Source organism: Tubulanus polymorphus, chromosome 11 (genome assembly GCF_964204645.1).
Source record: "Tubulanus polymorphus chromosome 11, tnTubPoly1.2, whole genome shotgun sequence".
In the NCBI taxonomy this organism is placed as follows: Eukaryota; Metazoa; Nemertea; class Palaeonemertea; order Tubulaniformes; family Tubulanidae; genus Tubulanus; species Tubulanus polymorphus.
The window spans coordinates 4,790,623-4,815,554 of NC_134035.1; the positions used below are offsets into that span (position 1 = coordinate 4,790,623).

Genomic DNA, 24,932 nt, shown 5'->3' on the forward strand with positions numbered 1-24,932 from the left:
CTGAACCCGGAAGTATTTTTCGTGTTTTTTCAATATTTTTGGGATTTTCCACTACTGTGGTGTTTGAATGAAGTGGTGCAACTACTGACGACGAATTAGGTGGACCGCTCTACTTACCGTGAGATCATATCATTGTTTAAGGTAAGTGTAGCTTACGCAATCAATAATTACAACAGGGATTGTTTCCGTTTTGTGTTGAGCTTTTAATAATTGTAAAACTTCACAATCACACTCACCACAAGTAAATTAAATTGTCAGATTGAAGTCTAAAAGTTTGCTCGCTCTCTGTTTTTATGCTTTGCTTCACGCTAAAGGCCTATTAGTAACTGGATTGAGTATTTAGATTGAGGTTTAATACGTGCGACAAACTAAACAGAACAGAGAAACATTTTGAATAATACAGAAGAATCGTACTATATTATTATGATTTCTCATCAATTTTGTATTTTATCCTTTTTCTCATCTTTATTGTAAAAAACCCTGACTTGTATATTATACTCATATGACAAACCGATATATATATATATTGAATTGGTTAGCCTATTCAGTTGAAAAATTGAAGAAGGCAGTCAGCCTTTCCACACTCTCGATTGGCTGATAGTATTTTTTTATCCTGTCACTTTTCTAACCCACTTCATCAATGATCGTGGTATGCCACCATCTGAGATCAGTTACAACGATAATATAAATGCCACTGAAAATTTGCCTGACTTCTCTGCTAATAAATCGGTTATTCAGTTATTGTCTTGCATGGATCAGGTAATTTTGAGACTTTGATCAGAGAAAATTCAGGGACAGGGAAAAATAATCAGGGAATTCTGAGTGTCCATATCTGTACGAACCCTGCATCTCGCTACTTGCCTGCTGACCAGTAGAAAATCGACTAGGCCTACTCATTATTATCTTTATAACATTTTGGACTTAGGCCTATTATAATCATACCACTTTTATATTCAGTATTATACGGTATAATATTGTGGGCAGTTTGTCTGAGTCCTTCTCCTTAAATCTTTCAATCATTCATGAATCTTATGATGGTTTCCTATAATGATATAGCTCTTCACTGATGTAAATAAGACTTGTTGGTAAAATACAATGGAATATCTATATTGAATCGGTTGTAGCTCACAATATCCGTGATAAAACGATAATAGTAGAATCCTTAGTATAAATGAAGTTATGTCTAGAAAGTTTATTAAAATATCAGAAATGTTTTAGATATATTTTCACCCGAAATATTTCTAATATTGCAGTAAACTTTTTAGACATTACTTCGTTTATAGAGGATTTTACTATCAAGAACATGTATATGTATGTATGGGTATGTGTGGCCTATCATGTTAGGTACAGGTGACACTAATGCGCAGTAGGCGCATGACTGATAGACGTATGAGTACATGCTATTTATATTTTCAGAAGTTCAAGTCCAATCATTTATTTTCCTGAAAACCTTGTTTTCAATTCAGCTATATTCATTAGTAGCCTAGATTCGGTCCTCCATTGCTTGTATAAACTGAAATTGTCCTATTGTCTAGATATTAGTATATATATTAGTCTTAATTTATAAGGTGGTAGAAATTGGTCAGAAGTGTCCATCCCCAATGCTACGCCTTTTGCTTAAAGCCTACCAGTGCAGATAGGGATCATTCATATTACGAACGCATGAAATTTGACTTTTTCAACCCCCCCCTGTAGGCAAAATCGGCCATTTTTTTCATAAACATTAAGCATTACAGTATGCAATTGCACTTAACCCTCCCCTCCCCCAATGTGTACGTAATAAATGAATGATCCCATAGTACATGTAGGTCTTAGATGAAGAAACTATGAAATGTGGCAGAGTGTGCTATTGTTGAATTGTGTATCGATAGGCAAACAAGTCGATGTCCCTAATCAACGGAATCCAACTTAATTCCCATTACGAGATTTAGGGAGAACTGCAGACAGGAATCAAAATGTAGAGGCAATTTTTGATTTTTTAATCCGTAATCAGGAACTGAAATCTCCGGGGTATTCGGCCCAGTTCTCATGTCTGTTTCGGAATATGAAAGGAGTGCCTCAATGGTTTTGCTGTGTATTAGAATATTGCGCGTCTCGGCCAGACAAACATCAATCTCTGCGAATGTTTTCCCGATCGGAAATAACGAAAGTATAAGTAAATATATCATTTATCATCTGAGTCAACAGTCTAGACGCAGTTGACACAAACTGTCATTAGCAGTAGGCTATCATCGGCGTCGGAATCCGTCCTATTCGCATGATCTCGGCGGTTTTAAACCGTGCGCATGAATCTCGTTTAGTCTCGTTAATGATTTCGTTTGAATGCCGATCCCAACGAACCCCGAACCGTATTAGAGATCATCCTCTAGTCATTTTCATCGGTCTCGTTATTGTTAGCGTCGTCGTCGGTTGCTGTAGGGAAGCAATTTTATGCTGCGTTGGTTTTTACACGGTCTTATTATTAATACGGCGGTGGCGGTGGCCTATCGGATCTCTCTCTTCGACGCGATGATAAAAACATTGCAACAGCTTTTCATGATTGCAATTTTCTAAAATGAAATGTTTTACCTCATCATGTATATTAACCCTGTAACTGCCGGCGTTGCATAAGACAGAAGGTAAATGAATGATTTTTCAAAATGTCCAAGGCTGCAATCAGTTATAACGAGCGCATTTTCAGGTCTCCTGAAATTCGTTCTGATGAGGTTCCGCTGTATCAGTTATAACAAACAGATTTTCAGGTCTCCTGAAGTTCGTTGTAACGAGGTTCCGCTGTATCAGTTATAACAAACAGATTTTCTGGTCTCCTGAAGTTTGTTGTAATGAGGTTCCGCTGTATCAGTTATAACGAACAGATTTTCTGGTCTCCCGAAGTTCGTTGTAACAAGAGATTTCATATGGAACTGATGTTCGGTTTGTTTTTCCCTCATTCAGTATTTAGTATCAGCTGTAGGATTTGAACTTTCTCCCGAACCCGCAGCGAGAATATTACATTTAGGGCAGAGTCGTCGAAACCTAACTCGAAGTCATCGGCGACTGCGGTCATTAATAAAATGAAATGACTCATCGGTAACTATTAACGTTCCCATCGATAGCGTTGGATCTCTTCGGCTGTTCGACACGCGCCGAGATAATCAATCTCTATTGAATCTAAGAGATGTCTCTTTGCTTCGTTGATCGGCTGCTTAATTTTCTGTAATGATTGCGTCTGCGACTCTCTCCTAGACTCTCTCCTAATAGACACATCGGTTTTCATCGGTCGTCGAAACCCTAATCTCGCTTGAAGATCAATTTTCTGGCAATTTTCTGGCTTTCGAGTTTTGTCTCTACTGAAGATGGCTTTGCATCGCCTTTTCAATAATTTTCGCCTGTTGCCAGTAAGCTCCACTCCAATCTGATCCGACTAATTGGTACTTTCATTTTGTATCTAATAATTCTTTTCTCTGTATATTGTTTATGTTCGATGTAAATAAAATATCAATCAATCAAAACCCACTCGGAGATTTGTTTTTTTTAAATATTTTTTTCAACTCTTATGAAACCGATATCTATCCGATAACTACTCACATAGGTCTCTCTATCCATAAATATTACTCTCTAACTCAGATATCATTGTCAAGTCAAAAGATCCGACTTGAGCAGAGAATGCTGTACCATCCAACTCAGATATCGCTCTCAAGTTAAAAGATCCGACTTGAACGGAGTCTACTAAACCATCCAACTCAGATATTACTCTCAAGTCAAAAGATCTGACTGGAGCGGAGTCTACTGTACCATCCAACTCAGATATCACTCTCAAGTTAAAAGATCCAACTTAAGCGGAGTCTACTGTACCATCCAACTCGGATATCACTCTTAAGTCAAAAGACCCGCCTTGAGCAGAGTCTACTATGCAAATCAAATATCGCTCTCAAGATCTGACTGGAGCGGAGTCTACTAAACCATCAAACTCGGATATCACTATCAAGTCAAAAGATCCGACTTGAGCCGAGTCTACTGTACCATCCAACTCAGATATTACTCTCAAGTCAAAACATCTGACTTGAGCGGAGTCTACGATACCTTCAACTCAGATATCAATCAAGTCAAAAGATCCGACTTGAGCGGAGTCTATACTGTACCATCCTACTTGGATATCACTGTCTAGTCAGACACATTTTTACCGTACCAAAAAAAAACCCGGTTTGAGCTGAGTTCCTGATGCAGAAAATGTTTTTAAATGATTCAACTGATTCGATCTGGGAATTGAAATGTAGTGAATTATTCCGCGGACTCTGAAACGAATGGTTATTCGTCTCAGTAAATAACATCGCAGAATTCTCGTAATCTCGAGCGTCTTCGAGCTGAAAATCTAAAGAAAAAAACCGAGACGACGCTCGCTCAGCCCCTCGAGAGACCGAGACCGACGTACGTACGCGCAGTTATCAGAGACGAAATCTTCCGAACCAGTCGGGTTGATTAATTCGCGAGTCGGGTTTTTTCCCCGCCGCGCTATTCACTGCCTCCGGCGTATCGGATCGCGAGCTGGAAAATACGACAATAACCGATCTACGCGGACGCTAGATCAGAATAAAATTGGCGCTGCTGTTTAACGTTTTCGGGTGGATCTAGAAAAAAACAGAACAAGGGTCTAAATGAAAAGAGGCGAGCGAAATGGAGTGACCATACGTCGTATCGCATATGAGCCGAAAAATTCGCTTAGCAAAGGGAGCTGTGGCGAGCGTGTGCATCATAAAACCGTAATTACTACATATCTTCACCATTTACGTTGTGATAAGCGGCTTATTGTTAAATCTATTTGAGATGAGCAAAACGGAGTGACCCTGCGGCCCAGATCCCCAAATGCCGTTTTTGCATTGTCGTTTCAATTTTAATCGCAAAGATTTTGCTATTTTTCGATTTTTGATAAGTTCTATCCAGCACGCATGTTGCTATTTACACGTGTTGCTGGTCGACTCTACCGGGTACCGGGTTATTTTTTCGTTCTATAATGCAGGACTGCAGAGCTGGTGTACCAGTGACCGGCTCCCCGTCTGGAATGCAGAGCCGGTCTACCGGCGACCAGCTTTGCGCTCTGGAATTCAGAGCCAGTCTACCAGTTGGAATGCAGTGCCAATCTACCAGCTTCCTGTCTGAAATGCAGAGCTGTGATCTACCAGCGACCAGCTTTGCGGTCTGGAATTCAGAGCCAGTCTACCAGCTGAAATGTAGAGCCAGTCTACCAGCTGGAATGTAGAGCTGGTCTACCAGCTGGAATGTAGAGCTGGTCTACCAGCTGGAATGCAGAGCCGGTCTACCAGCTGGAATGTAGAGCCGGTCTACCAGCTGGAATGTAGAGCTGGTCTACCAGCTGGAATGTAGAGCTGGTCTACCAGCTGGAATGCAGAGCCGGTCTACCAGCTGGAATGTAGAGCCGGTCTACCAGCTGGAATGTAGAGCTGGTCTACCAGCTGGAATGTAGTGCCAGTCTACCAGCTGGAATGTAGAGCCAGTCTACCAGCTGGAATGTAGTGCCAGTCTACCAGCTGGAATGTAGAGCCGGTCTACCAGCTGGAATGTAGAGCTGGTCTACCAGCTGGAATGTAGAGCTGGTCTACCAGCTGGAATGCAGAGCTGGTCTACCAGCTGGAATGTAGAGCTGGTCTACCAGCGACCAGCTCTGTCTTTGTCGGATCGATAATAATATGATCGCCGCATCAGAATTCCCGCTTCAGACTGCGGCAGCATTCCGACATTCTCTCTCGCTCTCTAGAGAGAGACGCCCGACTAAATTACATTCTTTGATGATGGTTTTTTCGCGTCGGCGCTCGGTGGTGTAAATGAAGCCGGGATCCAAACGCCGGATATCGATTTCTCGCTCTGTTTGTGTTCGCCTATTACGACGCGTCGGCAATTACGACTTTTCGACGAACGAAATTCGGGCTGTTGACTTTTCGTTTGTTGTTTAAATCCGTTTATCGATTGTGTAAATTGGCTCGCGATAATGCATGGAGCTGCTCCTGCGAAAGAGATCGGAAGCTGTACCGCCGGGGCTGTTACATTCACACTAGTTAGTCCACTCATGGACGTAAAAACTAGATATCTATCTAGTTTACACGTCCATGGTCCACTCTAATTTGGCGCGTTCAATGCTGCGCGTTCAAACATGTTTTTTAATCAGCTGTTATATGTTATATATAGTTTAGTGTCAGTATTAAGTTATCAGTGTCATCTCTACAAGTGAAGCCAGCCTGTAAAAGGCTTACAAGTCACAAACTTTCATGCAAATAAAACGTATTCATGGTCTGTTACCTTTACGTCGTTTAGGACGCTCTTTCAATATTATAGATGCACGCGTATGTGATTATTCTACAATTTCATACGATCAGAGTTATTACCTCGGTACTTGAAAGTGACGTTTCATATGGACAGTTAGTACATCTTCAATTTTGTTCTATCACTGGTCCAGCTATAGACGCAACACTGTGATCGACAGTCTATTGAAGTGAAGTTGAAATGAAGTTCCTGTTCAAAAATTATTTATTCCAAAAATCAGAACAGACCAGGATCGGTAGGCCTAATTTTGGTCGGTCTTAGTCGTTATAGCGTAAATGCTTGGTCAGGTCCGTTGTAAACTTGATTTAGAAAATTTTAACTATCTATTTGGCTAGATAGAGTTGTATTATTCAATTTTAATCCTAAAACCATATTGCACCATCGACGATGACAAGTCTTAATTACGTCATTAATTGAAATGTCTGTTCTACTTTTCTCATACGACGCTTTCGGGCGAAAAATAATTCCCGCTGGGCGACATGCTGTAGCCGTCGTCGAGGGTTTCTCGTTTATATTCTCTCGCGTAAAACAACGCGAATTATTATCGACAAAAAATATTACGCGATTAATGACTCACGAAGCGAAATGCGAAACGTCGGGAAAACTTGATAAATAATTCCCGATACACAACGACGACGGCCGACCGAGGAAGGCCAACAGCGCGTTGAGGTCGGGTTACAATCTGTTGCGACTCTCTTCAGTGTCTCGTTTAACCATGTATTCCACTTAGTCCATACGTGTTTTCTGTGTTCTGCGTTTCATGCATGAAATCGTCGTATGATTCATTACACCTGTACAGATGTGCACAGTTCCCTCCTCTCCCTCTCACTATCAATCTGTCTCTACTCTCTCACCCTCTCCTCTCTCACCCTCTCCTCTCTCACCCTCTCCTCTCCCTCACCCCTCTCCCTCACTATGTCTCTCCCTCACCCCTCTCCCTCACTATGTCTCTCCCTCACCCCTCTCCCTCACTACATCTCTCACTCCCTCACTATGTCTCTCCCCACCCGCTCCTCTTTCACCCTCTCCTCTCTCCCTCGCCCTCTTCTCTCTCCTCCCTCACCCCTCTCCCTCTCTCTCCCTCACTATGTCTCTCCCTCACTATGTCTCCCTCACCCTCTCCTCTCTCGCCCTTTCCTCTCCCTCACCCTCTCCTCTCTCACCCTCTCCTCTCTCGCCCTCACCCTCTCCTCTCCCTCACCCCTCTCCCTCTCTTTCCCTCACTATGTCTCTCCCTCACTATGTCTCCCTCACCCTCTCCTCTCTCGCCCTCTCCTCTCTCTCCCTCACCCTCTCCTCTCTCGCCCTTTCCTCTCCCTCACCCTCTCCTCTCTCACCCTCTCCTCTCTCGCCCTCACCCTCTCCTCTCCCTCACCCCTCTCCCTCACTATGTCTCTCCCTCCCTCTCTTTGTCTCCTTTCACCCAATAGCCACCCCCTTACTCCTCACTCCCCTCTAACGATCTACGGAAAAAAATTACCATTCAAGACCCGTTTTCTCATCAAGCGACAAGTCTCATCGGGACCGACATAAAAACGCCTAATGGGGAGTTTGTTTGCAGACGGCTTTATTTGTGACACATTTCGACCGCGCGCGTTCGCGGCAGTTGTCATTTGTTTCTTATGCTATTTCCGGATCTAGTTACAGTGTAGTTATTAGGTGTCATTGTTCAGATCGGTCCCTGCGATGAAGTCGGGTACCGACGAGTGGGAGTGTCTGAGATACGAGGGGGAACTTCGGCCTTCCTCTCTCTCTTCTCCATACCTCCTTATCTAAGACCCGAACTGTACATCATTAAGCCCAAACTGAACCTCGGTAGGCTGTAGGGCACTCTCGTAGATTTATGATTCGTGATATATATATATATATATATATATATATATATATATATATATATATATATATATATATGAGATCTCATCATAGAGGGCACATTTTAATGAAAACTGGCGTAATCTGTCGCTGTTTCTATCGTGGCAGTGCTAGTTATACCCGCTGGCTATTATACTCACATCAAGCGGATATTGGTCTGATGAATATTGGTTTATTATGGCAACCCGCATCTCTCTTTCTCTCTCCTCTCTCTTCCCTCTCTCACTCTCCCCTCTCTCCCTCCCCCTCTCTCCCTCTCTCTCCTTCTCCTTTGCTTTCTTTTTGTAACGTTACTCTTTCAGCCTGCAGAATGTTCATTCATGAGAGATGCAACTCCGTTTTCATTACTGATTAACTAGGGAACAATTTCTTCCATGTTTAGATGAAATTTTCATGAAACCATTTCCACTTGTTACTCGCTTTATAGATAGGTTCCTTTCCAGCTCGGCTTGACTGAGGTGAAGTTTCGATGCTTCAAAATTCCATTTCTCATCGAAGGATTCTAATTAAAAAAATCAGTTTTGAGTTTTTTTGCGAGCGCCGGGCATCTCTTAGCTCTTAGATCATCATTATCGGTGTAATTTGTGCTTATTTCTAACGGTATCGAATTGTTACGTCGCGGCGGCGCGCGCCGGTGTCCGGTGTACTTTGACGGCGTTGTTATGTCAGTCGCTCGGTGTGTCGTTATTCTCGGAACGTCTGGCCATAAATTCTGAAACTTAGCAGAAGTGTGTGAGTCATCGCCGAGCTGCGCACGTTCAGTCAGTAGATGTGTGACATCTATCCGACCACCTGTAGCTCCTTCAGCGCTCGACGAATTCGGTCGAAAAATTACCATTCGAAACTCGAGTCCGTACAGGAATGTATTAACGATATGCGCAGGGTAAGTCACGTCGTCGTAGCTAATCTGTGTGTGAATTCTTCATCTTGAATTTGATTTATTTCGTCCGAAATTGCCGAAGAAAATGGATTTCGAAAGGTGTGATCTTAGAAAATTACCTCAGATGCCATGTTTTAGGTACGCCGGGATGAATGCTTATTTTGCAGTAGTTCTTTAATATTATGATATTTTTGCACCTGTACGTCGCATGGAAATATCTGCTGCTTCAATTCATTGAAGAAATAAATGTTTTGGCGACGTGTTTCATTGTGGTTTATGACTATGTGTTAACGGGTTTCCAGGTTCAGTGTCGTCTTTTCTCTTCACTCTTATCATCATCTATCCGTATCATTCCCCATTCCTTAACCCTACCTCTCTCTACTCTCTCTTGTCTCGCCCTCTCCTCCATATTTCACTGGTTTCCAACCCGATCCAGGTTCAGTGTCGTCTTTTCTCTTCACTCTTGGCATCACCATCCTTATCACTCCCCGTTTGTTAGCCCTCCCTCTCTCTCTACTCCATATTTCACTGGTTTCCAACCTGATCCAGGTTCAGTGCTGTCTCCTCCTTTCATTCTTTCCATCCATATCCCTCCCCATTTCTTTACCCTTCTCTCTACCACCCTCATCCTCCATCTCCGCAAGATTTCGCTGGTTTTCAGGTTCAGTGTTGTCTCTTACCTTCAATATCTTTTCATCATCATTACCACCATCCCTATCACTCCCCATTCCTCGTTCACTTTACTCCCTTTTGTCTCATCCTTTCCTCTCTCTCTCTCTCTCTCTCTCTCTCTCTCTCTCTCTCTCTCTCTCTCTCTCTCTCTCTCTCTCTCTCTCTCTCTCTCTCTCTCTCTCTCTCTCTCTCTCTCTCTCTCCCTCTCTCTCCTCAATGTTATGCTGTAGGCTCAAACACTAGATGTTTACTGCTGCGCTGCGTGTGTGTGTCTGTGTGTGTGAGATGCTCTTGAGTTTTCTTTCCACCGTTGACTAATGGCTAATTTGTTTTTCATGATTGATCTTTTATCGGGGATTAGCTCCGAGGATCAATACGTCGTTTGTCGTCGTCGTTGTCGCCCCGTGCGACGAGAACGCGTTCGCTCCTAGATATATTACTTCAGTTCTGTAGATGACACTCGGTTTATTTAGATTTACGCAATCAAGAAAAAAGAAATGAAATCTTGAATTCCGTTTTTTCAAGTCAGGGAATATCGGTAGTCTCTTCATCCAGGTTGCGCAGTCATCACTTGAGTGCCAAATCGACTTAGGTTATTTTTTTTGCCATATTAAGTTTTATCATCAAAAATACCAATACAAGAATACAGTATATAGGCTAGCAAAGCGTCAATCTGACATTTTATGCTGTGTTGAATATGAATAGTTTAACATCATATTATTATTGGCGCGATATTTTGAAATATGAAAATACTCTCCAGGGACCAGTTGCTCAAAAGTTGTCGAGAGTTAACCAGTGGATAGTTGACATCGTAACAATTAAAAGTTCATTGTTACTATGGTATATTTATCCATTGGTTATCATTAAAATTTCATTGTTGCTATGGTATTTATCCATTGGTTATCTTTAACCAACTTTTGAGAAGCTGACCCCCGGGATCCAGTTCCACAGTTGTGAGTTAGAGTTAACTCCGAGTTGAAATAAGTTCATTTTCAATGAGTTAACTCACAACTGTGGAACCGGGTCCAGAGTGCTAGTTGTGTTAGTTACTGGTAAAGGTGGTTGTTTTTCATCCCCATGTTTCAAGGGACAGGGTAAATATTCATTAAAAATTATCCAAATTTTTTTCGAATGGACTTGGGTTATTTGATTTGTCTACGGAACCAAAACGGTCTTTAAGCAAAGCCTTGGCTGTGTGACTTACCCTGTGACTTACCCTGAGGGAAGTCTATCGCTTACCGGTTATCAAACTGAAAAACAGGCGCATATTCTGAAATTGTTTACTTTCTTTTTCTGCACGTTAGTAGAATTAGCAGGCCGTACACTTAGACAGGGAGCGAGATTAAAACCCATTGTATACGAATTTATAAGATTAAAACCTTAGGCTAAACAAAAATCATACCTAGTTACTCAGCAGCGGCCGGGTCATTGTTGTAAAATATAATAAAATTTGTAGTCAGTTCATTTCTATAGCTGTCGGGTGTGTTGAGGTAAAATTGATCACGATTTTTAAAAAAAAGTAATGTACAGGGTAGATAGGCGGCCGGCCGGGTCAACTTTCAAGCTCAGCAGAGCGGAGAAACAATATATCAATTTTTTAGCCTTATCTATTTTAGAAATCTATCCATCAGATCAAAATTGAAAACGACAAAGGGTTTTGGACCATCGTCAGGTGTGAAGAGAAAATAGAAATACAGTCAAGCCCCGATATACCGCCCACATCGGTGCAGAATGATTTTGGCGGTATAGAGAGTATGTTGGTATATCGGGGGTGTTTTACTATGTATTTGTATAGAGATGTACATTGAGAAAACATGACAGTAGGCGGGGTGGCAGTTTATCGGGGGTGTTTTACTATGTATTTGTATAGAGATGTACATTGAGAAAACCTGGTGGTAGGCGGGGGTTGCGGTATATCGGGGGTTGACTACATTAAAATACCGGTATGGAAAACGAGTTGATTTTTAATCATGTTCTCATTCGTGTTTGTTTTTTCGTAGACTGTGATGTTCTGAGAATGTGATGTGGAGTCGAGAAGCAGCAATTTTACAGCAACTCGTAGATGAACGTAAGTCGATGTACCGTTATCATCGCGTACGCCACGCAGCCGGCGCGCTACGACCACCAGCCGACCGCGATCTCAAATACCACGTCCGTTACGAACGAATAGCCGTCGAAAATGACACCCTCAGGTACTATACACGATTTCGTCGAACATTTTAAAGATTTTCTAGGCAGGGGACGGTTGTGTTGCATAGTCATGGCTTAGACTTAAGACCAACTATTATAGTCCTATAGCCAATTTAACAACTTAAGACTGGTCTTAAGATTAAAGACCACTTTTGGACTTAAGTCACGACTGTGCAACTGGCTCCAGGGCTATTTTGACTCAAAAAATGTTTTCTACTGGTCTTAAGTTGTTAGATTGGTTATAGAACTAAGATGGTCTTAGACTGGTCTTAAGTTGGTAGATCGGCTGTAGAACCAAAATGAGCTTAGACTGGTCTTAAGTTGTTAGATTGGTTATAGAACTAAGATGGTCTTAGAGGACTTTCCTTAAGTTGGTAGATTGGTTATAGAACTAAGATGGTCTTAGAGGACTTTCCTTAAGTTGGTAGATTGGTTATAGAACTAAGATGGTCTTAGACTGGTCTTATCTTCAATCTCAGCCTTAACTTTGCAACTGATGCCTGGACGATAAAGCCATTTACGCACCATTCATTTTCACCTGCATCTATGAGCAATCAACTCTCGACTGTTGAGATGATTGCTCGTAGATTTATTGAAAAATCAAACTTTTCTCCAGCTAGTAATGGTAAATATCATGTACGATCATGTTCTTTTCTATGAAATTTACGAACATGAATTCGATATTCGTGAGTTGAAGTTCGAAACGTTGAAAATGTATGTCTTTTTTTCTCTGGCAGCTATACGGAAGAACAGGGAGGTCGCGTTGGTCTGTACATCGCATCTACGCCGCTTAAACCGAGTAATAATTATTTCGAGGTTGAAATCATCGACGCCGGCGTAAATGGAACGATCGGTAAGAAGAAAGCGACGACCTTTTAACCTTATTTTCCCTAAACCAGAAAGGGTTCGATATGTTAGTACTGTCTAGTTCAACTTAACTTGATAGCATATCGTTACCTCAGTCAGTTTTGGTGGTACATACCCGAAGAAAGCACTGGCAGTTAAAAACATTAATTCTTAATCCATTTTTAACTGTATTGAAGGATATCCGAAAAGTCTTCATGAGAGAAAAATGACTCTATGATTAAAAATAAATGTTTTAGGTCAACTGCCAGTGCTTTCTGATCCGAATAAGGCTTTTATCGGGTATGTACCACCGAGACTGACTGAGCTAGGTGATTATACCCGATAAAAGGTGTCCTCTCAAGTCAAGTTGAAATAGACAGTCGGCACAGGTCAATTATGCGCTAGAAAACCTAACTCAAAAATTTAAAATCGGAACGTCGCAAATTTGCGACCTGTAGACGAATAGGGGGGTAGGAAAAATTGACTTAATCTGCTAAGAGTCCAATCAATTAACACAATCAAATACGTAAGACATAAATGGGAACTGATTTTACACGCAACATAGGGCTTATGTCTATTATGGGCTTATCCCGGTCGTAATAGATCCCAGATTAATCATCGTTTTTACTGGTCGTATCAAGTCCAATTTGAGGAATTTGTTCAAAAGTTTTAGAGAAATGTCCCCAAAAAATCAATGTCATACAAAACAATAGACATTGAAATTCGCCACGGTAAACTGGTTACGGGTTCATAGATCTGGAACGCGATGAAATGTTTCTGTTTTATTGTTCGGAGCAACACGTGAATGATATGATTATGATTGTTGTTTAGGTATCGGATTGGTGCCGGCGATGTATCCGTTAGATCGTCAGCCCGGCTGGGGCGCTGAATCAATCGGTTACCACGCCGATGACGGAAGGTAAGCTCCGTAGAAATAGAAATGATGTCAAATATCTTGTGAGGGATGTATTCATTAGATCGATGTAAAAGATTGTGTGAAAATATGTTTGCTTAATTGATTGCGATAAAATCTTGTGAAAAATTCAAGAAAAATGTCCGTTGAAATATTTCCATTCGCTTTTATACCATGGAGCTCAAGAGATCTTGGTTTGGTCCAAATTGTGATCAGTAACTGCAGTATTTCATGTATTGAATCTGTATCTCAAATTCTTTTGGATTTAACTCAGATGATGGGTGAAAGCAAAAACGACTAACTTGTTACAAATTGTTAGATCGAAAATTATGACAGAAATAACAGGGGCCAGTTGCATAGTCATGGCTAAGACTTAAGACTAGTCTAACATCAACTTAGGTCTATAGTCAATCTAACAACTTAAGACCAGTCTTAAGATTAAAGATCACTTTTGGACTTAAGTAGTGACTATGCAACTGGCCCCAGGGACTAGAAGAAAAGTCTTTTTGATGTTTTGGTGGAATTCTTGGTGGCACATCCGTACTCCAAGTAATCAAAAGAAAACGAACTACTAAATACTAAATGTAGGAATGTAGTGTTTAATGTAGGAATGTAGTGTATAATGTAGGAACGTAGTGTGTAATGTAGAAATGTAGTTTATAATGTAGGAACGTAGCGTATAATGTAGGAAGTTGTTTTTTTTGTGTTTTCTAGATTGTTCAACTGTAATGGTTTTGGTCGACCGTTCGGTTCGAAGGCATACGCCGGTGATCGCATCGGCTGCGGCGTCGATTTCACAGACGCTTTCGATTCAGAAGACGACAAACAACAACAGCAACAACAACAACAAATGGTCACCGTATTCTTCACGTGTAACGGGAAAAAGGTAATCATTCGATAGTTTAGAATAAAGATGAAAAAGTCTGAAAATGTTTTTCTTGAGCTAGTGTAGTTTATTCAACGTTTCGACTAAATACTAATAGTCATCTTCAGGAAGTGTAGTTTCTTCAACCTTTGGACTATAGGCCTGTACTAATAGACATCTTCTGGAATACTCAGATACAACAGAAATTGTAAAAACAAAGAGAGTAATTTAAGTAATCAAGATTGATACAAACTAAGAAATAATATAACATAGATTAACATATAACATTATCTATATTTTTGAACAAATGCTTACCACCATTTAAACATTTTGTGCTCTGTGCAATTGTATCCATTGTTGAGCAAATAAACTAAACTGTAAACTGTAGAAACAGTTACTGAAGCAGATCTTTGGGAGCAAACTCAAACCACTTGCCTACCCTGATTTTATTTTGAAAAAGCTCTTTTTAACCCTTTCAGTGCGTCTACACCGCAGTGCAGTGTATAAATTGGTGATGGATTTTGCTAGTTCACCGCGCTGCGGTGTATTAATGTAATTAGTTATTAGTTTTTATCTCTATAGATGGTAGCACCTGTCAAACATAGTGAAATATTAGTAACTAACAATACACTACGCCGCGATGTAGACACTTTATAGTGCTTTTCCTGTTATTCAACACACTAGGGTGGAATTTTAAAAAGTTTTCACATTTTCTCCAGCACTTTAGGGTATTAGTCAGCACGGAAAGGGTTAACCCATGTTTAAAAGAACATAACTTAGATCTTAAAAAATTTAGACCTGAAAGCGTAGTTGCTAGTCACGTTTTCCAAACCTGCCACAATATTATGATTTTGAAAATGGCAAACTTATCTACCCTTGCAGCGATGGGATTAAAAGACACATTTTAGAATCCGCTATTACTAATCATTGAAAATTCTGATAACTGTATAAATCTAAACAATGGTTTTTCTTCCCGCAATAAAAATTCTTCTGCAAATCGGTTAAACTTAACACTTGATGCATTCTTTGATGGTCTGTTCATATTCTACTGTTTGAATTGTAGTCATTCCACTTGTATTCACTATTGTTTGGATTTTAAGTACCCCCTAGTTTGTCGCTTTTCATCAGTTAACTTTTAATAAAGCTTATATTCACTATTGTTTTATATGATTACCCCCTAGTTTGCTCCCCCTGCTTCAGCTTATAACTGTTTCTATGTTATTGTGTCTTAGTTTGTGTCAATCTTGATTACTTTAATTAGTCTCTTTATTCTGAAATTGTATATATGCATATATTTCACAATTTCTGTTTTATCTCAGTATTGATGACTATTAGTTTATAGTCGAAACGTTGAAGAAACTACACTAGCTCAAGGATACATTTTCGCACTTATTTATTTTCTCGTCTTTATCGTGGGATTCTCGTTATATTATCGTCGCAACACGGATATAGTGTTTTATCAATGGTGAGAAGACTGGTCTTAATGATTCCTTAATGAACTTATACTGGTTTTAACTCTTAAGTAAAGCCTGTACGATCAACCCTTATATAAAAGCAGTCTTAAAATCATAGGTTGGTCTTAAGTTGAGTTGGCTTTAGATATGTTGTAATGCATTTGATTGATATTTTTAGGTTGGTCAGGTGCTATGCGGTTTGCCTCAGGATGGATTTTTCCCAGCGATCGGGATGCACTCTGAAGGCGAGGAGGTTCGCTTATTAATGGACGCCAATTGGCAAGAGGAAGACGTGATTCTGATGTCTATAGATAACACGGAAGAAGAGTGGTTACGGTTACATGACGTCAGAGTTAACGGACAGGTACGTAGACATCTTCTGAGTACGGGATGGATATGTTTGTGAAATGTGTTACAGAGGGTTTTACGAATTACGGTCAAAACGTCCTCGCGCCAAAACATCCTCCTGTCAAAACGTCTTCCAGTCAAAACGTCCTTGTCTGTATTAGGGGCCCATGTCCTCTCCACACTCAACAGCTCAATCAACAGTAGTGGGGAGAGGGCGGCACCTCACGATAGTCACCTTTAGGAACCTTGATGTTTTAAAAAATCTGAACTTTTTTTTAGATGTATTTAGTCCCCTCCTCCGATAGTATGTAACTAGGATGTTGTAAATAACGTTTGTCTTACGTTTTAAATACTTTTATTTTCTGTTATTGTAAATATTGATCGACTGCCTCATACACCATCCATACATTAAAGGTCATATATTTAGCTTATAACTCAGATTTAAGTGTAGTAATAACTATATGCATTGATGGAATTTATTGTATGATAAAGTTATTCTGGCGTGAGTGAGGACGTTATGACTGACGAAGGTGAGGACGTTTTGACCGGGTATGTGAGGACGTTTTGACCCTGCACCGGTCTTACCCCCCCCCCCCCGGCCTTGATAACTGATTTATTTGTATAGAAATATGAAAGGTGTTACTGAGCGTCTTGTCCCCTTGATTACTGATTCTTTTGAACAGAAATGTGAAAGATGTTACTGAAGATCTTATGCACCTTTTTAACCGATTAATTTGCCCAAAAGTATGAAAGGTCTTACTGAGGGTCACTGATTACTTAGAACAGAAATATGAAAGTTGTTTCTGAGGGTCTTACTCCTCTTGATAACTAATTAATTTGAGACTGAAATTTCAATAAGATGTCCCTCCAAACATTTCAACATACAACTGATAACATATCATATTTTGGAGAGGTGGCGATGGTAGCCGATATATTGTAAAACGATTGAAAAAGAACTGACTTTGAATTTGTACTGTGAAACTCTTGGGGTATTTTTTGATATTCTACATCCAGTTCTCCAGCATTTTCAATCAAAAAGCCACCGTGTGTTCGGGTTTAAATGATTTACTCTGTTAATTCTCGTTACAGATGCTGGAATACACCGGCCGCGGTAAAAGCATCGTAGACGTCGGACTAGCGCAGGCGCGATACCCGCTCAATCCGACGAATCACTATTTCGAAATTGAAATTATCGACCCCGGTGCAAATTGTTATATAGCCATAGGTTTAGCAAAACGGGTAAGTTTACGTGAATTTTTAAAGTTAATTACAAATACAAATACATGTACATCATCGGTTTCATAATTGAAATATCTTAAATGTGATTAATCAGAGAATTTGTGAAAGTAGTAGATTAAGGCAGGTTTCGATTGGTCTCTACCGGTGATTCCAAAATTCTCTCATGGCGCGTTCGTTTCGACCAGAATACACTCGACCTATTCCGGAATCTGTAAACCTGATAGAAGCGGTCGAGAGTTTGTAATCGACAATAGCTATTCCTTCACCGGAATGCGTTCAATCGAAACCTGCCTAAGATACAGTTAACATCGTCTTACTCGGTAGCGTTTATGGGCTGGAAATATTTCACCGAGTTGAGAATTGGAGAAATAGTCGGTTTTTTTCGGGATAAATTTTAATTAGATTTGAGCACCGACTTAAAAGCGTGGCTTACCAAATTGGCCAGTACCGAATTTTTTAATTCAAATCAAAATTTTGGTCAAATTTGAAGGGTTTACCGAGTAAAGACGAGTGCGAACGGATACTTATTGAGCGCGATATTAAGATTTAAAACATTTAATTTTGCTCAGGAAATAACTACGAAATTCCTTACCGAGCAACAGATAGATATAGAAATTGATCGCGTAGTTGAAGCTTTGAACGACGGTGAAAACGGCGTAGAACCACTCGGTCGACGCCGGCGGTAGAGGAATGAACGTGATCAGCACGGTCGGCAAAGTGAAAACGGCGAACGCTACCGAAACGGTGACGAGCATCACGGTCGTGCGTTTGGCGTTCGCCGTTTTGGTTTTGGCGTCGCCGATGTCTCTACCGGTGACGAGAACGTACGAAATGACGGCGTTAAAAACAATCGTCAACGACACGGGAATGACGAAGTGATAGAAGACGATTACTCGGAAGTACGTCGTCTGATCGCGCAGCGCGTAGTAACATCCGCCGCGTTCCGGCGAGTATTCCGTAATCACGACCGCCCAGATCGAACCGACGACGTTCGGCGCGAACATCGCGACGACGACCGCGCGCGAGAAATGCCGGGTGCAGACGAGCCGCGATTTCAACGGCGACAACACGACGACCAGACGCTCGAACGAGATCGCGACGATCAGCCACGAGCTGTAGCAGAACGCCAACTCAAACACGAAATCGTAAATCGTACATTGCGCGTACGTCAGCGCGAAACCGCCGTCGTCGAGTGCGTAGTCGACGAGCGGTAGTCCGGCGACGCAGAGCAGCACGGCGAAATCGGTTATCGATATCGCCGTCAGGTACGTCGCGTACGACAGACGACGCAGGCGCTTGCTCGTCGTCATCACCGCGAAACTGGCGACCGAACCGAACGCGCCGAAACTGAACACGATCGACAGCGACATCGCCGAGAATACGCGCAACGCGCCGGACATGCGCGAGATCGATTTCAACGCGATGGAACTCGCGTACGGCATTCCGATCGATACGTTCATCTTCTGCTTATGTTTTTCTCACTTCGTATTTCTCGTTCTGTTACCTGTCTTTCTCTCTAAATTGCTTCCATTTCGATAATGACAAATATCTGTATATTTGGATACGGAGTTGGATTGGAATTCCTGTGCGTGCGGATAATTGGCTTTTCATTCGCGATCATAATGGCTTTGTATCCATTAAGAATTCGCTGGAAAAGTTTTAGGTTTGAACGTTGAGTGCACTGTCCTCGGGGCATCGATGAAAGCGCGATTCATTGCTCTTAACAGACACTGAAAATACTGCTCAGAATATATTGATTTTTTCATTTGGTGCTTTTAGGATTACCCGAGACAGCGACATCCTGGCTGGAATAAAGGTTCTATAGCTTACCACGCAGGTACGTATTTGAGCTTAATATACTAACCGATCACAGAGAGACAATTTGGCCCCGGACCAGACCCTAGTGTTTTATTAGACAGTGTGTTCACATGTAAATCACTCACTCGTTACTAAACTGCTTTCAAAATGATGCTGTGGCAAGTAACATGGTTCCCACAGTACAGGGAAATTGGGAAAAAACATGGGAATTTTGAAATAATATTCCCAGTTTGGAAATATTTGGGAATTTGAGAAATCTTCCTCTAGTCAGGAAATATTTGGGAAATTCATTACATTTCATGTATTGCATTTTCCAAGGGGAACTTACTTCAGCAATTTCTCATGAAAATCACCTTTATCAACCAGTTACCATTAAAATGCAGTACGATGGTATCTGTTCATTTTTATGCAGGTCCCATTTACCATTTGGAAAAGTTGAAAAAAGTCACCCTAAAAATACTTGGGAAAAACTTGTGAATTTTTAAGTGTAACTGTGGGAACAATGACTGGGAGCGATTCACCTCGTTTAGCAAGGTGAATCGCTTCCAGAACCAGTTAACATTGACATGTAGTAATTTGACCGATGTTAGAAAAGCGCTTGGGCGATCGCGGCTGATGATTCAAATCAAAATGACACGATGTTTCAAGACTTCAGAGAATTAGCAGATGTTTGCTAAACAGTTAATTAGACAACGAGAAAGTATTTTATTATGAAGCAGATTATAGAGCCAGAGTCTGTAGCTGTTGTCTACAAGAAAATCTAGTTATAGCCAATGGTTTTTATGAAAACTATTTGCAGATAATTATTCAATAAGTTGATGATGACATGTGTTTATGAGACTAGTGTATAATTAGCGGATGCTGACCAGTTAATTAGACAACACGAAAGTCTTTAAAAAGATTAGTTGACTAAATACAAATACTGGGTATACATGTATATACTTCCTGTACATATAACTATAAATATGTAGAGTGAAATACTCATTAAGCATTATATTTGAAGATTATTTCAATAAAACAGTTTCAAATCCAAGCCCTATAATCTACTTGATAATATGCCCTCTAATATATATATACCCTATAATACTCACACTAGTGTCTCGCTTAAAACTTTGATTCTATCTCATTTCGTCGCAGATGATGGAAAAATATTCATCGGAAGCGGCGTCGGCGATCACTTCGGCCCGAAGTGTCATAAAGGTGATATAATGGGCTGCGGTATTTTGTTCCCTCGCGACTATAACTATAACGATCTGGACAGCGATGGTTCACCGGATGGCACGCCCGACGACGGAGACGACCCGATCGACGCGTTGTTAGAATTAGAGAACTACGACGACAGCGCATCGGAGGACGAGGAGTGGTGGGATCAGCCGTACGCCGGCAACGGAACTAAAGTTCAGGTAGTTATGATTTTGTCGGCTAGGTGGCGTTTAATGCTGAGTTGGTGCGGTTTGTGTGAATGCAATAATTTACTTCAGGAATCAATTTGCGGCCTCATCTGTGGTCCACTAGTGTAGTGTGAATTATGGACAATCAGTTTTTGAAAGTGACTGAAATGATTAATGTTTGATGTCTGTAGTTCATTTTCGATTACAAATGTCTCAGGTGAAGTCCTGAACATATGTGAAGTGTGGACGATCAGTTTTTGAAAGCGTGCTGTTAAGATGTCTGATATCTGGTGTTGGTACATCATTTTCAATCGAAAATATCTCCGGTTAATGAAAGTAAAACTCGTTATTGCAAAATCTAAAATATAGAAAATGAAATTTATTCATAAAGAGTTGAAATAGAAAATTTAGATGCACAGCATTTCGGACTCTCTGCACAGAGACCATCATCAAATAAAGATAATTTTCAATTTTTCTGTCTCAGGCATAAATCACTATAGTTAAGCTAAAAAAGATACCTTGTTTTTCCTCATCGGCTGAATCATTTGTAATCTGTTTATTTCTATAGCTGCCCGGTCTGTTATTCCGCTTGACCATGATTTAAAAAAAAGTAATGTACAGGGTAGTCGATAGGCAGTCAGCTGGGTCAACTTTTAAGCTCGGCAGAAATGAGTAACAAAGTATAAATTTTTTAGCCTTGATAAAAATTAACGAAATTTTCTCCGAGTTTCAAATTAATCGAATTCTGTCGTTTTGTTTTACAGGTGTTTTTTACGCGCAACGGCAAAACGATCGGACGCCGCGATATTCGCATTCCAAAGGGCGGATTCTACCCGACCGTCGGCATGCTGAGCAACGACGAAAAAGTGAAAGTCGACTTGCGACCGTTGACCGGATGAAATGCGGTTCATGGACTCCAGTTGTTCTGTTATATATAAAAATACGATAAAAGCGTTAAATGTTGACTGATGATGATTGCTGAAGGAAAATAATGCATTTTATTATTACGTTTTTTTTTAAGACAAAAAGTTATGAATGACTATTATGTAGTAAACGGTCCGTTGGTTTGTGTCTTGATGAAGTAAAATTTATTTCAAGTGCCAATATTCGTTTAAAAATAAAACGATGAACGTAGAGCTATTTACCATTTATGAGCGTACAATAGGCATGTGTAAAGCTGTTAAATGTGTTATAATGGATGCATAGTGCGTGTTGTGCAATATTGAGATTATCGTTTGCGGCATGGAAAATTCTCACGTGAAAAAGTCTATTTTTCCTCTTTGCTGAAAGCGTCTGAAAAGTAACAAACTTACGGCTTATCAAACTGAACTTACGGCTTATCAAACTGAAAAAGGTCACATTTGCGATTAAAGTTGTGTACTTGTCTTTATCTATACGGTTAACGTAAGCCACTTAATATAGTAAAAACAGATTTTTTCAGCGTCCACCCCCGGGGACAGTCGCTTGAAATTTAAGGGTAAGCCGTCAGGTGGCTATCATAGTAATGATACGATTTTGATTGTCACTGCGGTATCTTGTCCACCTGGTCAATTTGAACCATGTACTCAAAAACAGACTCATTTAAAGAGTTTTGGTGCCTTATCCCTTTCAGTGTTGTATAATCGATTCTCAAAAGTGCTGGAGATGATTTGAAAGGGTTAAAAAATTCCACCCCAGTGTGTTGAAGAACAGGCTATAGTGGCTATAGTGCATCATCGCGGTTTATCGTTAGTTACTAATATTTCACTATGTTTGACAGATGGTGCCAATTTATACACCGCACTGCGATGTATACGCGCTGAAAGGGTTAACCAACTTTTGAGTAACTCACCCCGAGATACCTGTCCCTGTAGGTGCTATGTATATGTGTATTTGAGTTGATAGATATGTACCAGTACTACTACAGTTTTTGAAAATGGCTCATAGATTTGAGTTGAAATGTCAAACTATCAGATAGTTTTTCTTTTTGATTGTGGGTTTTTGTCGACTAATTGATATTGGACAGCCACTTGTCTATGGAAACCAAAATGTACCAGTACGTCGCGTGTAAGGACGCACTTGATGGTGGTAGTTTTTTCGCCCCGCAGTAACGTTTGTTACGTTGTTCGTTTTTGAAAGTTGTTTGTTAAACGGTTCGTTAGTAATGGTTTCGATCGTCTTCCAATTAGTGGATCGTAATTAATAAGTTTTTTTTATCGATAATCGTATGATGTAATGAGTAATTAATCGATTTCGAGAGAGAGAGAGAGAGAATATTTGATAGTTTTTGCGTTCGTTAACATTGTCTTGTATTTCATAAGGAAACGAGTGTAACTTGTGATAAATATATGTATGAGTATCATATAATACATGTCCTATAATACCATATAGATACTGATAGATATGCACTATTTAATCTTACAAAGCTGATACCTATTTCTAAACTATTCTTCTGTTCATTTCGATTCAAGTTATTTTGCGCCCCGGTTGTTGAGTTTGTGTATTAAGTTTGAAGATGAAGAGAGGATTATAGTATATTGAATGCGTATACAATGTGTATGTCTATATCTAACTGACTCAGCTAGCTAGTACTAATCCTCCAGGAGGTCTCAGCTAGCTAGTACTTCTCCTCTTAGGGGTCTCGGCTAGCTACAGTGGAACCTTGTTACAATGAACCTGGATATAACAATTCATCGGATATAACAAATATGTAATTTTGTTCCAAGTAAGACAATTTTATTAATTTCATACTGGATATAACCAACAATCGGTTATAACGAACATATTTTCTGGTCCCGTGAAATTCGCTGTAACGAGGTTCCACTGTAGCGCTACTCTTGTTGGAGATCTCGGCTAGCTAGTACTACCGTACTCCTCTTGGAGGTCTCAGCTAGCTAGTACTATCCCCCTTGGAGGTCCCAGCTTGCTAGTACTATACTCTTCTTGGAGGTTTCGTGCTGCGAGTTATGTTTTAAATCGGCTACTACGTAAGTTTGTTGTTATTTGTTTGTTAACTCATAAAACTTATGAATGATTAGTTGAAAAAAAGAGCAGGGACCCATTACATAAAACGACTTTGAAGTTTTATTAGTCACAGTAGCAAAATACTGAAATGTTAAGCTATTCTTCGAAACGGGTCCCTGGTGGCTAAGTCCAAAATAGGAAAAGGATAATTAGTAGGCATTATTTCAACTTGAATATTATTTTTTGGCCGGCGACTGGGCTGCCTTAGGGCAGTGCCGAAGTGCTTTCTCTACTTGTGCTATAGTGATTGACTTTGTTTAACAAGATGGTTGTTATTTTTTCATTAGTGCTGTTACCTCTATTTTATCTGGGCCACTATATGGACCTAGGGCCAGTTGTATATTGTTAGACAAAAACCTAAGACCAACTTCTATAGCCGATCTCTCGATACCAGTCTAAGCTCATTTTGGTTAAACCCAGTGTTAGGGCACCAGTTCTATAGCTAATCTAGATGTTGAAGTCAGGTCTTAAGATTTAAAAACACTTTTGGACTCGAGTCAAAAGTGCGCAACCGTGACGATCTGGTCTTAGGTATTCGGTATTTGTGGTTTTAGGAGTGACATAGCCCTATATGAGGGACGGCGCTATTCTAGGATACAAAAGTAACCTAAATTGAAACGTAAAATATTAACGTTGATATTTGTGTGTGCGGAAAAATGTTGATAGATGCAATCGTTAAAACTACGTACTGGTAGATTATGTTACACGTCATGTTGCTAGGGTTGGTCGGGGTCTGCCTAGTTTCTGTAGTCTTCAGTTAGGTTCGAATCTAAACCGATGACTGCCGAACTGCGGATACCCCCGGCCGGCGTACTGAACTTGTGCATTGGTTGATTTATGTATAAAGGAGTTTTATTTTTACCAATTTGTAAATATCTATATGAATATATATATCTGGTTGCATCTAAATAAATGATATTGGTACAGAGTGTAATCGATTTGATTGGTCTATTTTGAGTATTATCCATTCGACCTCGCGGATGTATGGTGGACTCGGCTAAATTCAGATTTTTTGTTGAAGATTTTCAGAGCCAGCACAAATCAAATGGTCCTACAAGATGTGACCTGAGCCGAGTCTACTGTAAATCGGGATCTTATTAATTTCAACAAACTCGAGGAGACAGGA

The 24,932-nt window shown here is 40.4% G+C and overlaps 1 protein-coding gene across 1 annotated transcript; it reads left to right on the forward strand.

Annotated features, from left to right (window-relative positions):
- The first annotated feature begins 18 nt into the window (after positions 1-18).
- LOC141912603 (SPRY domain-containing protein 3-like) lies at positions 19-24,731 on the forward strand. Its single transcript, XM_074803896.1, has 10 exons — positions 19-141; positions 11,740-11,931; positions 12,667-12,782; positions 13,607-13,694; positions 14,403-14,574; positions 16,186-16,371; positions 17,445-17,594; positions 19,374-19,431; positions 20,550-20,815; positions 21,568-24,731. Exons 2-10 carry the CDS (start codon positions 11,762-11,764, stop codon positions 21,700-21,702), a joined length of 1,341 nt encoding a protein of 446 aa, XP_074659997.1. The 5' UTR covers positions 19-141; positions 11,740-11,761; the 3' UTR covers positions 21,703-24,731.
- Positions 24,732-24,932: the final 201 nt, after the last annotated feature.

Coding starts and splice junctions, on each gene's coding strand:
- LOC141912603 (XM_074803896.1), top strand. CDS start 11,762: ATGTGGAGTCGAGAAGCAGCAATTTTACAGCAACTCGTAGATGAACGT. Junction 17,595..19,373: donor CCATAGGTTTAGCAAAACGG/GTAAGTTTACGT, acceptor TGGTGCTTTTAG/GATTACCCGAGACAGCGACA. Junction 20,816..21,567: donor GCAACGGAACTAAAGTTCAG/GTAGTTATGATT, acceptor TTTGTTTTACAG/GTGTTTTTTACGCGCAACGG.